Source organism: Myotis brandtii, unplaced genomic scaffold (genome assembly GCF_000412655.1).
Source record: "Myotis brandtii unplaced genomic scaffold, ASM41265v1 scaffold215, whole genome shotgun sequence".
NCBI classification, from domain to species: Eukaryota; Metazoa; Chordata; class Mammalia; order Chiroptera; family Vespertilionidae; genus Myotis; species Myotis brandtii.
The window spans coordinates 1455205-1470924 of NW_005358043.1; the positions used below are offsets into that span (position 1 = coordinate 1455205).

General features: G+C 35.8%; 1 protein-coding gene across 10 annotated transcripts in view; it reads left to right on the forward strand.

The window, feature by feature from the left end:
- The window catches only part of ARHGAP21 (Rho GTPase activating protein 21), a 140492-nt gene that overhangs the window by 94404 nt on the left and 30368 nt on the right, over positions 1-15720 (forward strand). For all 10 annotated transcript variants that reach the window (XM_005865869.1, XM_005865871.1, XM_005865870.2 and 7 more), the window contains one exon: positions 1291-3184. In XM_005865869.1, the coding sequence (XP_005865931.1) occupies positions 1291-3184 (1894 nt within the window). The remainder of the gene's footprint in view (positions 1-1290; positions 3185-15720) is intronic.

The following is a 15720-nucleotide window of genomic DNA, read 5'->3' on the forward strand; positions in this document are numbered from 1 at the left end:
AATGCACAGAAGCCATTTCCTTGCTTTTTAAGTCATGTTTGGTAGAGATTTGTAATAAGCCAATTGATTAAAACTGTAAGTTTGCTTAGAGAAATCCCTCCATAGTGTTAATCTTACTAATTTGCAGAATGTGTTTGTGATAATTGTTTTCTTTATTTTTAATTGTTTTTTTTTTGTATCCTGTGCATAACTGGTTTTAGAACATGATATTTATCTGCATCTGTATTTTTTAAGTATCCCACCCTCTCTCTTTCCTTAGTCCTTTGCTGTGATGTTATGTTTGTGGCTGCGCTTGAGCTTTGCAAGCTATCTAATGCAAAGGCAGGATGTGATGATAGTCTTGAATGCAGCTTGTTTTGATTAGAGAAGGATATGTAATATGATACCACACCTAGCTGTCTCAGATGCTAAACAGTCCTGAGTTGCATTGATTAGCTCTGTTTTGTAGACTCTGTGTTTAATTTCAGTTTTTCTTAAGTTTTAAAAAAATATTGCTAGGTAATTTTACAAATAGTTGATAAAAAATAATTTGAGCTGCATGCCTGCCTGTTAGTAGTAGAGAAACATCTCCTCATAACAAGTAAGAGACCAAATAAATTTGTACAATATAATTTTGCATGAACTTAAAATAAGAATTATGTACAGAAAAGTGAATTACCTTTATTTTCACATTTTTATGCCTTTAATATGTGCTTACTTTCTTAAACATGCCTATTCTTCTCATTTTAAATATTAAAATATTTACCATGGCTGTTGAAAGACCTGATTTATCAAAATGGATTATTTTGGGAGACTCAGTAATCATTAATCAAGATACCTAATTTATGAGAGCAGTAGTGCTTAAAATGGAAATGTGTTTGGTTAAGATTTTTAATATTTTCACCTCTATTCTGGCAAAAGATCAGAATCTTCTTTTGCTAAGATTTATTAGGCAGCCATTTAACCTGTCGACTGCTGAAAAATCATGAAACTTGAATGGGGAAAATTTTGGAAGCAATCTGGCTGTATCTGATTGGTGGGGGAAATTTTTGGTGTGTTTCTAATCCTTTGAGAAAATAGGCAATTGTAGTTTTTATTTGTTGCACATTCTACAATTTATTTGATTTCTGAGAGACTAGCCCTTTTCTAAATTTGTGGTGCACCCTTATGTTGTGTTTGCATGCATGCTTGAGTGAATGCTACTCAGGAACAAGGTAGGGCACCATAAAATAAAGTAGTGCATTGCCACAATGGGAATTATTGTTCTTTTTATGAATTTTTTAATGACACTTTCCTCTCATTTCCATGTAGGCATATTCTCAAGATGCCTACCTGAAAGGCAATGAAGCCTACAGTGGCAATGCCCGCAATATCCCCGAACCTCCACCAGTCTGCTATCCCTGGCTGCCATCTGCCCCTTCAGATATGGCAGCGCCAGCTGAAGTATCTCCTCCAGACTCCTCATCCAGCAAACAGCAGACCAGTACCCCAGTACTGACCCAACCTGGCAGGGCCTATAGAATGGAAATACAAGTGCCTCCATCACCAACAGACGTTGCAAAGTCAAACACAGCGGTGTGTGTTTGCAATGAGAGTGTGAGGACTGTCATTGTACCTTCTGAGAAGGTTGTAGATTTGTTACCTAATAGAAACAACCATACAGTTCCTTCACACAGAACTGAAGAGGTGAGGTATGGCATAAGTGAGCAGCCCTCTTTAAAAACAGTGTCAAGAACCACATCACCATCATCATCCATCCCCACTGCCCACCTAATTCATCAGGCCCCAGGCTCCAGATCGTTGGAACCTTCTGGAATTTTACTCAAGTCTGGCAATTACAGTGGACATTCGGAAGGAATCTCAAGCAAGAGATCTCAAGCTTTGGATTCTCCTTCTGTGTCTGTTAATCATTATTCTCCAAATTCCCATCAGCACATAGACTGGAAAAACTATAAAACTTACAAAGAGTATATTGATAACAGACGATTGCACATGGGTTGTCGGACAATTCAAGAAAGATTAGATAGTTTAAGGGCAGCATCTCAGAGCACAACAGATTATAACCAGGTGGTACCGAACCGCACGACTTTGCAGGTACGACGCCGCAGCGCCTCTCATGACCGAGTGCCCCAGTCTGTTCAGATCCGACAACGCAGTGTGTCCCAGGAGAGGCTGGAGGACTCTGTGCTAATGAAGTATTGTCCACGCAGTGCGTCGCAGGGGGCGCTGACAGCCCCACCTGTTAGTTTTAGCAATCATAGGACTCGTTCATGGGATTATATCGAAGGACAGGGTGAAACCTTGGAAAACGTCACTTCTGAAAGTCAAATGCCGGATTCAAATGGAGAAAGAAAACAGACTTATAAATGGAGTGGATTTACGGAGCAGGACGATAGACGAGGCATTTACGAAAGACCTAGGCAGCAAGAAATCCACAAATCTTTCCGAGGTTCCAATTTTACCGTGGCTCCGAGTGTTGTTAATTCTGATATTAGGCGAACGAGTGGCAGAGGAGTGGGATCGGTGTCTCAGTTTATAAAAATTCCACCAGATCTGAAGACAGTGCAGTCAAACAGAAGTTTTCAAACCACTTGTGGAATGTCACTGCCTCAAGGTATTTCACAAAACAGGTCACCTCTTGTCAAAGTCAGAAGTAATTCTCTGAAAGCACCTTCGGTGCAGGTCACAAAACCATCATTTAACCAGAATTCATTTGTTTCTATCAAAGACCAAAGACCAGTAAATCACTTGCATCAAAACAGTCTGTTGAATCCACAGACGCGGTTAAGATCTGAAAGTGTCCCCGGTCAGCAGGTGGAGCCTGGGAAAGCCCCCTGTCTGTCTGGAGCTTCTAAGTCTGCCCCTCAGGTGAATGAGAACTCCGGCACTTCAGAAGGAGAATTACCTGTCACTCAAAGGAGCCAAGATGTACATTTACAAGCGGCTGAAATTCAGCAGTCAGATACTTTAGATAATAAAGAAACTGTCATCCTAAGAGAAAAACCTCCCTCTGGTCGCCAAACACCGCAGCCTTTAAGGCATCAGTCTTACATCTTGGCAGTAAATGACCACGAGACCGCATCCGACACTACCTGCTGGCTGCCTAACGACGCGCGCCGAGAGGTCCATATAAAAAGGATTGAGGAAAGGAAGGCCTCCAGCACCAGTCCGCCTGCTGACTCCTTGGCCTCCATCCCATTCATAGGTGAGCTCATTTATAGTCATTGGCTGTATGTCCAATATTTAACACACCTTTTTAGCAAAGTATTTCTAGTTTGACAGGCACAGAAATTTTACACTGTGGTTTTAAAACATTTCTTCTGAATTTTCCAAGTTGTGCTTAAAACCAGAGCCGTAAGTGTTTACCCTCTTTCTCCTTTTATTTTGTTTTTAGACTGTACATATTCCGTCCCTTTTTTAAGTTTTTGTTTAATTGAAACAAATTCCCACTTTCTGGGGCCAAGGGACTCAGCAAACCAAATTGTACCTAACTGATGATTTATCTGAATCGAAAGCTAGGTAGAACAGTTTTGATAATCAGTAATCAATTGTCCGTATAGACCAGGGGTGGGGAACATCTGGCCTGTGGGCCATATAAGGCCTGAGAAATCATTTGGTTGGCCCTGCCAAGACATTAGGGGTGAGTTAATTAAATGTTTGACCAAATATAGCAGGCTAATTTTTAAAAATATATTTTTATTGATTGCAGAAAGAAAGGGAGACGGAGAGAGAGATAGAAACATCAGTGATGACAGAGAATCATTGATCAGCTGCCTCCTGCAAATCCCCTGCTGGGGATCGAGCCTGCAACCCGGGCATGTGGCCTGACCGGGAATCAAACTGTGACCTCCTGGTTCATAGGTCGACACTCAACCACTGAGCTACACCGGCCAGGCTAGCAGGCTAATTTTTAAGTTGATAATTTTGTATGGCTCAAGAATGATTTTATAAATATTCAGATGGCCCTTGGCAGAAAGAATAAAAGGTTCCACACCCCTTATATAAACAATGCTATTTACTTTCTAAAGTGTGTGTAAATTAACTTAAGCTGAAAGAAGAGACCTCTTCATTGTCAAATTGCTGTCTTAGAATAACTCTTGGAATTACCTAAATGACAAGCATGTGCCCCAATTTAGAACGCCTGTCACATGTACCGAGTCTTTAGTTGGCTCCCACACACCTCAGGTATATTCTTCACAAAGCAGCCACTGTAATGTTTCAAAAATGTAAATCAGGTCATGCCACTCTAACCGGAACCCTCTTACTTCCTGTGTTACCCAAAATAGAATCTTAAATCCTACAGTGGCCTGCGAGGCCTTCCTCGATCTGCCCCCCAACACGACTCCACCTCTGACTCCATGTCCTATCTCCTGTGCATTCATCCCATCTTCATCTCTGCCAGCTTTGCAGCTGGGAAGTGCCAAGCATGTCCTGCTTCAGGGTCCTGGCACTGCCTGACTTGCCCTCTCTCACTACATGGCTCTTTGACATTACCTTGTCAGGCAGCCAATCTAAAATAGGTACCCCACACACATACACAGAACCTGGCAATTCTCTGTCCTCTTAAGCTACTTATCTTCACATCACTTGTTTCCACTTGATATGTTTTGTAGTTTTTGTTTATTACATGTTTCTGAGCTAAAACATAAACTACATGAGAGCCAAAATTTTAGCTCATTTGTTCAGTTCTCTGTCCTTAACTAACTTCCCTAAAATCACACAATAAGTGGTAGAGACAGGGATTGAAGGCTTCTCTGATTCAGCCACATCACAGAGCACCATTAATATAGAATGCATTGTGAAGAGCGCCCCCTGAAGTTGTGTGGTGCAGGGGCCTTGCTTTGAGGCCAAGACCCATACTGTTACTCTCTTACCTCACAAGTTCATGAAGAGTTCTTCACAATTTGACAATATATTATGTTTCTCTTTGGGTAATATTTCAGTTTTTCTTCTCTAGATAAACTTTTCAAAGCTATTGAACTATTAAAATGCCAGGTGATATATCAGAATCAGCTTTTTAAAAAGTTCTGATTTAACTTATTTTTTATAAGTATGACATATTCAAGTTGAACACATTGTGGGGAGTCTTAACCTAAATTGTACTCATATTCATATATGTACCCTTAAGGCCAACCTCAAGAATAGTAGAACTTTACTGTAGGTGGAACCTTCTACATCATCTTCAGGGGTGGGCAAACTTTTTGACTCGAGGGCCACAATGGGTTCTTAAACTGGACCGGAGGGCCGGAACAAAAGCATGGATGGAATGTTTGTGTGAACTAATATAAATTCAAAGTAAACATCATTACATAAGGGTACGGTCTTTTCTTTTTTAGTTTTATTCATTTCAAACGGGCCGGATCCGGCCCGCGGGCTGTAGTTTGCCCACGGCTGATAGTTCATAGACGGTAACTGAGGACTAATGATTGATTTACGATTTCTTAAGACATAAAAAGCCCTACAACCTGTGGCTATATTTCAAAGGCTTGTGAGATCTTATCAGAATACTGGCAACATAATTTCTTCCTACTTAATAAGAATAATTGAGATTATATTGGAATAATAAAAGTGTGCTAGTTATAGATGTTAATATTTCTTCCTATTTATGCTAAGTACAGAAATAAATAAAAAATTCAATTATGTTATTAAAGAGAGAATGTTGGCTAACATAAAATAAAAATACATAGTTCTATATACATATATAGATTTAGGAAAATTATTAAAATAAATCATTTTCTTTATTACAAATGAAAATGCTCACTGATTAGATTTGATCAGATTCCACTTTAGGTACTTATTAGAGTCTCCTTCATAGTTCCTAGTGAATATCTTTTGTTTAATGACTCATGACTTTTAAAAGTCCCCAGTACAGAAATGCTTATATAGTCCATTTATTTCCTGTGAGCCTCTTAGAACCTTAATATATAGCATATGATTACTATGGTGTATCAGTTTATAGCACCAGTGGAATAGGGTAGAATAAAGAACTGAACTAGGAACAGAATTTGTTTTACTGTGCTTGTATATGTGAATATTATCCATGGATAGAAGCATTCTTAAAAATTTTCTAGGCCCTGAGATTGAACAACACCAGTGCCTTCCAGGTTTTTATAGCATTTTCATGGTTTTTATAAAATTTAATGCTCTTTGAAATAAAAGTGTGGGAAAGAAGTTAGTTTTAGAATTTATCTAATTTTTGGAGCATAATATCAAAAGTATATTTCTTTTGCATAATATACTTGCCTTCATACTGTGAAAATATTTTAACTCTTTGACTAAAAATCTTTTTTTTTAAAACTAAAAATCTTTTACTGTAACTTCAAAGTCCAAAAAAATACAGGGTGGGCAAAAGTAGGTTTATAATAATAATAAATGATACAATAATTAATAAATAATATTACAAGCATAAGCCCTGTGTCTCATGTACTCACAAGTGTAAGCTTCCTTTTGCCCCACCTGTATTTATTAGTCTGCTCCAGTAACTGTGTTAAGTATATAACTAACCAATCAATAAAAGAACTATCAGCATTTCATTAAATGTAAGTTCCAAAATTAACTATTGAATTCCTTGTATTATTGAGCTTTAAAGTTTTATTTGACCCATAGGTGCTTCTCTTTTCAATTAGTTATTTTAAGAAATACATATTTTAGTGGGATAGATGCCGGCATTGAAATGGAACAGAGAGACTATTTGCAATTTCCCCAAGTGTTTTCCAGGAACACTAATTACATTTGGTTAAAGGAGGGGAAAATGACCAGTAATAAAATAATTGAGAAATGCTGGGCTTAAATAGTTAAATTTTGCTCATCTTAACCATAAGACTCTCACAATCATTAATGTATTATATATCATGAATTTTCTGGGTAGGATGTAATACAGTTTTTCTCAGAAGTATTTGACCATGAATTCTTTTATTTAGAGCAGGGGTGAGGAACCTTTTTTTCTGCCAAGGACCATTTGGATATTCATAACATCATTCGCTTAATATAATTCACTTAACATAAATGTATGTTGCTATGACAAAAACTCCTAGATTTATTGAATTTTGAGTCCCGCCTATGGTTGCCTTGGCAGGGCCAGACCAAATGATTTCATGGGCCTTATATGGCCCGTGGGCCGGATATTCCCCACTGCTGATTGAGAGTATCTCACTATAATATACCATAAAACACACTTTGAGGTATGTTGGGCTATATTCTACACTATTTTATGTAATATTTGAATTCAAAGGAAAAAAGAAATTAAGGTTTGCTTTTTGTACCATCACACTCCAGAATATCATATTCTGTGATTTTAATAATTATTTTTGTTATTTGAAAACATCATACACTAATGCAAAAAATAGCGACAATTAAATGCCTTGGCTTTATTCCCAAAATATCAGATAATAGAGCTAATTCTTTTATCTTCTTATCTATAATAAGAGCTAATGATATGTCTACAGAAAGATTTTCCCACATTTTTACACATTTAACATCTAATTTTTTCCTGTCACAAAGATTTAGAAAAATTTAGAAAATAAACCATTTTACTTGTTTTTAAATTTGGAATATCAGTCACCTACAGTATTTTGTTTATCCCCACCCATTCACGTATATACTTTTTAAAGCTTCATGGTAAGTTTTAAAAATAAATTTCAACTTCATTTGCAAGTAAACACAAAACAGAATGAATAATGAGTTCATAATTTGATATTTAGTAGCAAGTATTAAGATGTATTCTACAATCTTTACTTTGTATATTTATAATACTCTTAACTATTAATGTGAAGAAAAGATAGCTGTTTTAGTTATACCCAGAATTCACCTCAAATTTATTTCTCGTTTTATTTTGTTTGTTTGTTTTTGTTTTTTTGCCCTATTTCTAATACTCTTTGTTAGCCTAACTAAAATTGAATTAGATTGGTGTAGCCTTATTGGCACTGATATTTTCAACCAATTTAGAAGTGTTTAAAGCTTGTAAGTGACAGTGTCTACTCAGCTGAGCCTAGCTATCTGAAATTTGCCCACAAGAAATGGAAATGGGTGACTATCACCTTATACACAGTTATCACCTTAAAGAGTTCTAGTCTTTAATGCCAACAATGCTATTGTAGGAGTATGTAGTGAGCACCCCTGGCCCTCTTTTATACTAAATAAATACTGAGTCTTTTTGCAAAACAAATCTATAAAGAGAAAAATTGTACTCTACCTCTTATAATCTTTTTCATATATCAACTTTTCCCAAAATTGAGATTCCATTGGTTCTTTTATCTTGAAATTTTTTACTTGAAATAATTTTTTTATTAAAGTTGACATACACTATTATATTCGTTTTAGGTGTATAGTCCATGATTAGACATATAACTTACTAACTTATCAGCCCAATAAATTAGTGCCCATCTGACACCATAAATAGTTATTAGAGATTTTTGCTTTTATTATTTGAGTGATGATGTGAGCTAATTTTTAATATAATGATAAAAAACACACCTCAGAACTTCTGTAGTACTTTATAATCTACTAAGTATTTCATGCAACAGTCTTTATGATAACCTGGTAGGAAGTTTAGGTCAGGAATAAATAACACTTTATGGATAAGGAGAATTAAGTATTTTGCTTAAGGTCTCTCAGCAGGTAACTGACAGAGTTGGTGGCCTGCTGGTTCCAGATTGCATATTCTTTTGACAATGCCCTAAAACTTTGTTAAATTTTAATCCTGTCTTTTTACTCTTTTAAATCTTAGCCTAAAATATAATTCTGAATTTAATATTCACCAGTCTTAGCTCAGATTTCCCAAGCTTGAATTGGCATCTTTTCACTAAATAAATTTATTTGTTCCAAGATTAAATAAACTGTTCACCACAGAATGAATTTAGCTACTCATTTATCTTCCTTTTGATAGTAGCATTCGCTTTTATTTAAAAATATTTCAAATTTATCTGTAGCACACTTTATAGAATACTAAGCTTATTTATTTAGGGAAATAATTTTTTTATTTATTGCATTTATAAAAACTATGGAATTATTTCCCTAAAGTAGCTTTTCTGGATTTTCAGCTATTTCTTTAATGTTGAAAATAGATCCAATAGTAACTACACTCTTAGCACCATCTGTCAGTTTTTAAAATAGATCCAAACCACAAAAGCCCCCTAACAAATCCCTTGTTTAGAAAAACATAGAAGGATTTTATATTGTTACATAAAATAAACAGATAATTTTACCCCCTCAGTGGATTTATTATTGTCAGCCTCTTGAACTAGAATTGAACCTTCTAATAATCCTAGTCTGATGTCTTTATTTTATAGATAATGAATCTAATACCCAGAAAAATTAAGTGGCTTCACAAAGTCAAACCAGGCAGGATCTAAGCCTCTTGATTTCCTGCTCAGTTTTCCCCATTCCCAGCAGCTTTCTTATTTTATGTATGAAAATCATTCTATAGATTGGTTGGTAAAATTGGTGCATTTAATTCTTTTTAAGTAAATGTTGGGTTTCTTGAAATAAATAATTGCAGTTATTTGTCAGCTGGCAAGCTGGGTCAGTTTTCATACACACATGCCTCCTCACATACACACAAACCCATGAAATCTTAAGTTACCTCCTCTGATCTATGGGACTGCAGAAATTCAGCAGTAATTATAACCTCTCATCTGTGACAAACCTAAAAGCAATACTTCCACTTGACCTTTTTTCAGCTTAGAGCACTGGCTGTGTTAATATGGTGCATACTACCTTGTGGATGAGCTGCTAGACCCAGTGCTGACCATGGCATTGCACACATTCCTGCTTTTGTTCTTGTTTCATCACCTGCCTTTCAAATTCCTGCTATAACAGCAGTTCCTCTTACAACTCCTTTCCCTTTATTTCACTACCAACTGCCATATGGTCATGTTAAGTATGAATAAAGTATTCAAAATTCTCCCCACTTCCTAACCTTTTAAAAGTCATCTATCTAGTAGAAAGATACAAATCCCAAAATGGCTTTCAAAAAGCCAAATGTTAATTTAAATGGGTGTTTATTAAGCTGGCTATTAAAGATGCACAGTCTTAATTAAAAAGCTGAATTCCAGTTATGATGAGTTGAATTATTGTTATAAAAAATGAGGATATTTGATCTAGGTGATAGAACCCCCTTACCAGTTTATGTAACTTAACAGGACTTACTGCTTCAAGAGCTCTATAATTAGTGTATTTAAATCTGCAGAGGTCTGTCACTTGATCAAAGATTAGAAGCACATGTTAATACATTAGTGGCTTATTTTTACATTCTTGCTTAAAACTTTTTAAAAATTTATGTGAGAGAGACACAGACTTCCATGTGAGAGAGAAACATCAATTGATTGTCCTCCTATATGTGCCCTGACCAGAATCGAACCCACAACTAGGTATGTGCCCTGACCCGGTATCAAACCCGCAACCTTTTTCCCATGTACCGGACAACAGGACAATGTCACAACCAACTGAGCAACCCAGCCAGGCAGCCCCAAAACTTTTGTTACCTGATGTTCACTAATTGGTGTTAATGGGGTTAAGTAAAATTTGCCTAGGGCAGGGGTGGGCAACCTTTTTGTGAGTGCGTGCCAAAGCCAGCAAAATCTCTGACTCAAAATTCTTCTGTGTGCCAACCCTCATTTTTTGAGAACATGTTACGCCTACTTGATATCTCTTAAGGTGTACATATGTGAAGAACCTTGAAGAAATAATAAAATTCATTCGAGCGACAAAAACACAGTACTATATGATGATGAAAAATACATTTATTTTTTAATGTATACAGGTACACTGATAGTCCAACAAAAAACTTTATGACTCCGTTTGATATTATCAGTGGGACTTTTGCTGCTGCATCACTGATGACAGAGATTTTACATCAGGTTTATATTTCGTGTCCTTCAGAGATATGCACGAGCTACTACTTTCATCCGTCAGGCTACTCCTATTACAAGACTTAACAAAATTCATCACTGAGAACAAAGATTCACAAGCGTATGTGGATGAAACCAAAACACTGGTCGGATCTAGGAAGGCAGGGAGAGTTAAGGCAGAGGCATAGAAATTGCCCTTCCCCTCTCTCGTCAACCCATGTCTATGGTCTTCTTTTTCTTTTTTTCTTTTTTTTTTAAATATATTTCATTGATTTTTTACAGAGAGGAAGGGAGAGAGATAGAGAGTTAGAAACATCGATGAGAGAGAAACATAGATCAGCTGCCTCCTGCACATCTCCTACTGGGGATGTGCCTGCAACCCAGGTACATGCCCTTGACCAGAATCGAACCTGGGACCTTTCAGTTCGCAGGCCGACGCTCTATCCACTGAGCCAAACCGGTTTAGGCCATGACTATGGTCTTTAAGATAACTTGTTATGTAAAATTATTTATTTATCTAAGATGCACCTACACTGAATTTATCTGAAAAATAAAAAAGTCTATATTAAGAAAAAAATTGTAAATGGAAGATTATAAGAGAGGGTTTCGCCTGCCAGCAAAAGTTACTGGCGTGCCATGTTTGGCACATGTGCCAGGGGTTGCCCACTCCTGGCCTAGGGAGTTCATTTTTTTTAGGATAACTTTATTTCATTGAGTTTAAATTTAAATTAGATTGAAAAAACCTATAGTATTGCCAAAGAGTAATAAGTTATCATTTGTAAAGAAAGAGCTTCTATTTGCCCATTGAAAAGATAATTCCACCTTATATAATTCATGTTCTTATCTCCTTTGATATATAGTCAGAACACAAATAGAAAGGATAGTTAGACCATTGAATTTCTTTTTAAGACAAAATTTGCATTCGTAATTAGTAGTATTTATTCTCCTTTTCCATAAGGACAAAGAAAAATCTCAGATTTTTAAAAACTTGTTTTGCTTGAGATATACATGGACTTTTGATCATTTGCAGTGAATGTTCTTTCTTATAGGACTTGGAAAAGAAACAGTTTATTCAATCCATATTTTTGGTTAAAAAAACAAAACATATTTTTTCTTGATATTTTGGAAAAATGTGCTTACTTTTACATTAGTTGCCATTTCTTCCAATTTAAACAAATTGACTCCTCTCCATGTGATATATAGTTTACTCCATCGTTGAATATTATAGTATTAACATTTCTTAAATAGTTATGATGTAATTTGGGGAACGGTAGGATAGGATCACCTCTTTCTAGCACAAGTGAAATAAAAAGCAAAATTATGTCAAGGAACCAGTTATTCTGCCACAGTTTCTGCCAAAAATTCTGATAATTTCACTAAGTTGTATAAAATTATTTTCAACTATAATTATAAAGTACAAACTACAACGATGATGTGTTCTTCTGGAGTAATTATGTGACCTGTGAGAAAAATTCCTCCTAACCTAACTCATTTTAGAAAGGGCGATTTTTGCTCTCTGCTCTAATCTGCAACATTAGTCATTGGATGTTGTTATGCTTGTTTGTGAAAGGGAGCTAGAAACACATTGTATTCTACTTTTGTATTGGTCAGAATTCTCTTGGTTACAGATGATAGGAACTTATTTAAAATTAGCTCAATGCTGAAAGGAATGTCCGCTCACAATGAAAAAGTTCTGGGATAGACCTGGATCTGGATACTCAAATGATTTGACATCAAGTTTGGATCTTTTTTCTCAGTTTTGGTATCTTTATTCTCAGTACTTTTCCTCCACATGGTGAAAGAGATGGCCAATGGCAACTCACAATTTATGAATTTTTACAGTTCTTATTTTCCGAAAAAGGGAAGAGAAAGACCACAATTGTCTCAGTGTCCATAAAACAAATCTAAGATGAAGATACTGTAATTAGTCCTGACTGGATCATATTCTCACCCCATGGCCAATCACTGTGGACTCAGAGGGATAGGGTCCTAGAATGGGTTAGGCCTAGGTGTTATGCCCACACACAGGAAGGTGAGCCACTCCATTGAATCCACTGAACCTCAAAGGTAGAGATCTAAAGCCAGCTAAACAACATATATTCTCTGTGGTCATCTTGCAGAATATGAAGAGGAACTATTAGAATAAGAACATCATGAAGTGAAATATTTGCCAGTTTATGAGATGAAAAACAGCAATGTTGTCACTATTTTACTTTATTGGTTATTTTATTAGTAGTCAGATTTTCACAAGTTTTTTCTCACTTTTGTATTTCTTTCATGAATTGTCTTTTCATGTGCTTTCTCTTTTTTTTCTTCCTTTTTTTAAAAAAATTCTTTATTGTTTAAAGTCTTACATGTAGTATTACATATGTCTCCTTTTTCCCCCATTGACCTCTCCTCGACCACCTCCACCCCCGAGAACATGCCCTCACCCCTTCCCAGTGTCTGTGTCCATTGGTTATCCTTATATGCATGCATACAAGTCCTTTGGTTGATCCCTTATGCCCCGTCCTCCCCTGCCTTCCCTCTGAAGTTTGATGGTCTGTTCGATGCTTCTCTGTCTCTGGATCTATTTTTGTTCATCAGTTTATTTTGTTCATTATATTCCACAAATGAGTGCTTTCTCTTTTTCAGTTGTGATTTTAGTGGTTCTTATTTATAAGAGCTCTCAATGTATATCAGAGCTTCTACTCTTTTTTCTTGCTTTGTAGCTTGAAAAATAACTCTTAATAGTTCTACTTAACAATTATACATAAAATTTCACAGTATGCTTCCTTGATTTTGTACATGTCTACATTTTTCTTGATTTGTGAAATCTTTTAGATGTTCTAGAATATCACTTGATAAAAAATAACAGTAGTAGAAGTTTCTTATTCATATATGAATAATTAATTTAAATAGGATAACTTATAGTAGTCTCCATTTGGGAAAATTCAGATTGAATTATGGAATATATATTATCTGTGAGAATTTGTTATTCTACCTTTGGAAAACTCTGGGTTCCATCTACATATACAAATCAAGGAACAAAACTATACAAACATTGTAATACTCCACATGATTTGACGATAGATTTGCCTAAACATGATTTCTGCCTTTAGAAATATAATACTCAAGGAATTCTAGTGACTATTTATGATTGTCCAAAATGTATTTTAAAGTAAGTAAATCAAGTTGTAGAATAATGCATATAATATCATACCTTTTTAACAAACCAACCAATCAGCAAAATAAATACAACCAAAACTTATTCGATCCCCAAACTATATGTTTATATATGTATATAAATATGGAAATTGCTTAAACACTGGTTATATATGATGATAAAGAGATAGGTAGAAGAGATCAGTAACTTTTTTGTCTAATCCTGTTCGGATTTTCTTTACCTGTTGCAACAATGTTATATTTTTACAATTGGAAAATCTATACTAATAAAAGGGCAATATGCAAATTAACTGTCATTCCACGACAAAGATGGCGGCACCCATAGCCATAAAGATGGCGGTGCCGGCCTGAGCCACAGAGCCAGCTGGAGTGGGCAGGACGCTTGGCTTCCTTAGCAAGCCCCGGCCAGCCGCCAAGGGCTGGCCTCTGGGCGGCGGCCACGGAGCCAGCTCGGAGCGGGCAGGAGGCGGCTCTGGCCCGGAGTGAAGGCGGGAGGAGGCAGCCAGAGCGAAGGCCCGGGTCCCGGGTGTTAGAGGGAAGCTGGTGCCGGCAGCCAGGGGAAGGAAGGCCTATTCTTGCATGAATCTTCGTGTTTCGGGCCTCTAGTACTTAATAAGAAATTTTAAATTAAAGAAAAAAATTACCACTCAAGTAGGAAACAAAGGCTAATTGGCATATACACACTCATTAAAAATTTAAATCTAGCTAAGAATATAATGACAGCTACCCCAAGAATCTTTAATGTCCATTTACAAAAGCAAGCTATTGGTAATCTTTGGCAAGGTGCTTCCTGAATATATTGTCATGCCAGCAAACATCTCAAACTAACTGAATCTTTCTTGGATCACAAAGCTATTCATTTAATTTTCTGCCAAGCAAAATAGGGGAAAATGCATGCTTTATACTTTAAGACAAAATGCATGCTATTTTCATCTGACAGAATATTTAAGTTTATTAAACATTTAGAAATTTGTCAAAAATATGACCAAAAATAAGAAAATCTGACAGCATACTGGTTTTGAATATATTTGTATATGAAAATAAAAATTTTCTTGTTTTCCCTTTGGTCAACTAAAGGTCTGCTTTCTTAAACATTGGAAAATTAGATAAGCCTTAATTATTCTTGTTTTTATATAGTTCACACATTGGTAATAAAACAATAGAAAGATTTTCATATTTTTACAAGAATAACAATTGGATTTATTCATATAATTTATAAATTTAAGGTAATATAATTTTGTGTATTTTAATGTATATTTAGGTGGGTTTTTTTCTCTTTAATATAGTAGTACTTATATTTATTCTAAAGAATGCAAACAGTACTGAGCATGTAAGGCAGTGTTCTAGTCTCCCCCTACACCTGCTTTGTTAACACTTTCTAGAACAGGTGCATGTCTATTCTTCAAGTCCTTTTTGCACTCAATTACTTGAAGCAGAGATTATGTCATATCCAGTGTGTTTAAAAAAAACAACCATGTAGTAAGTCAAAAGATATTGAATGCATAGCTCCAGGGAAGTCCAGAGTCATAATTAAAGTTGCTTTTGAAATTTTGTTTAATGCTTAATCCATGCACCATTTGAATTTCACTCCATGATATTTGATTTTACATAAATAAATCTCAAAATGTTTTAAAATACTTTGCAAGGTATAAAACCAATTCTCTTGAAAGAATTTTCCCTAGCATCTTGTAGACATTCTTTGACACATGTGGTAACCACATATCCTCAG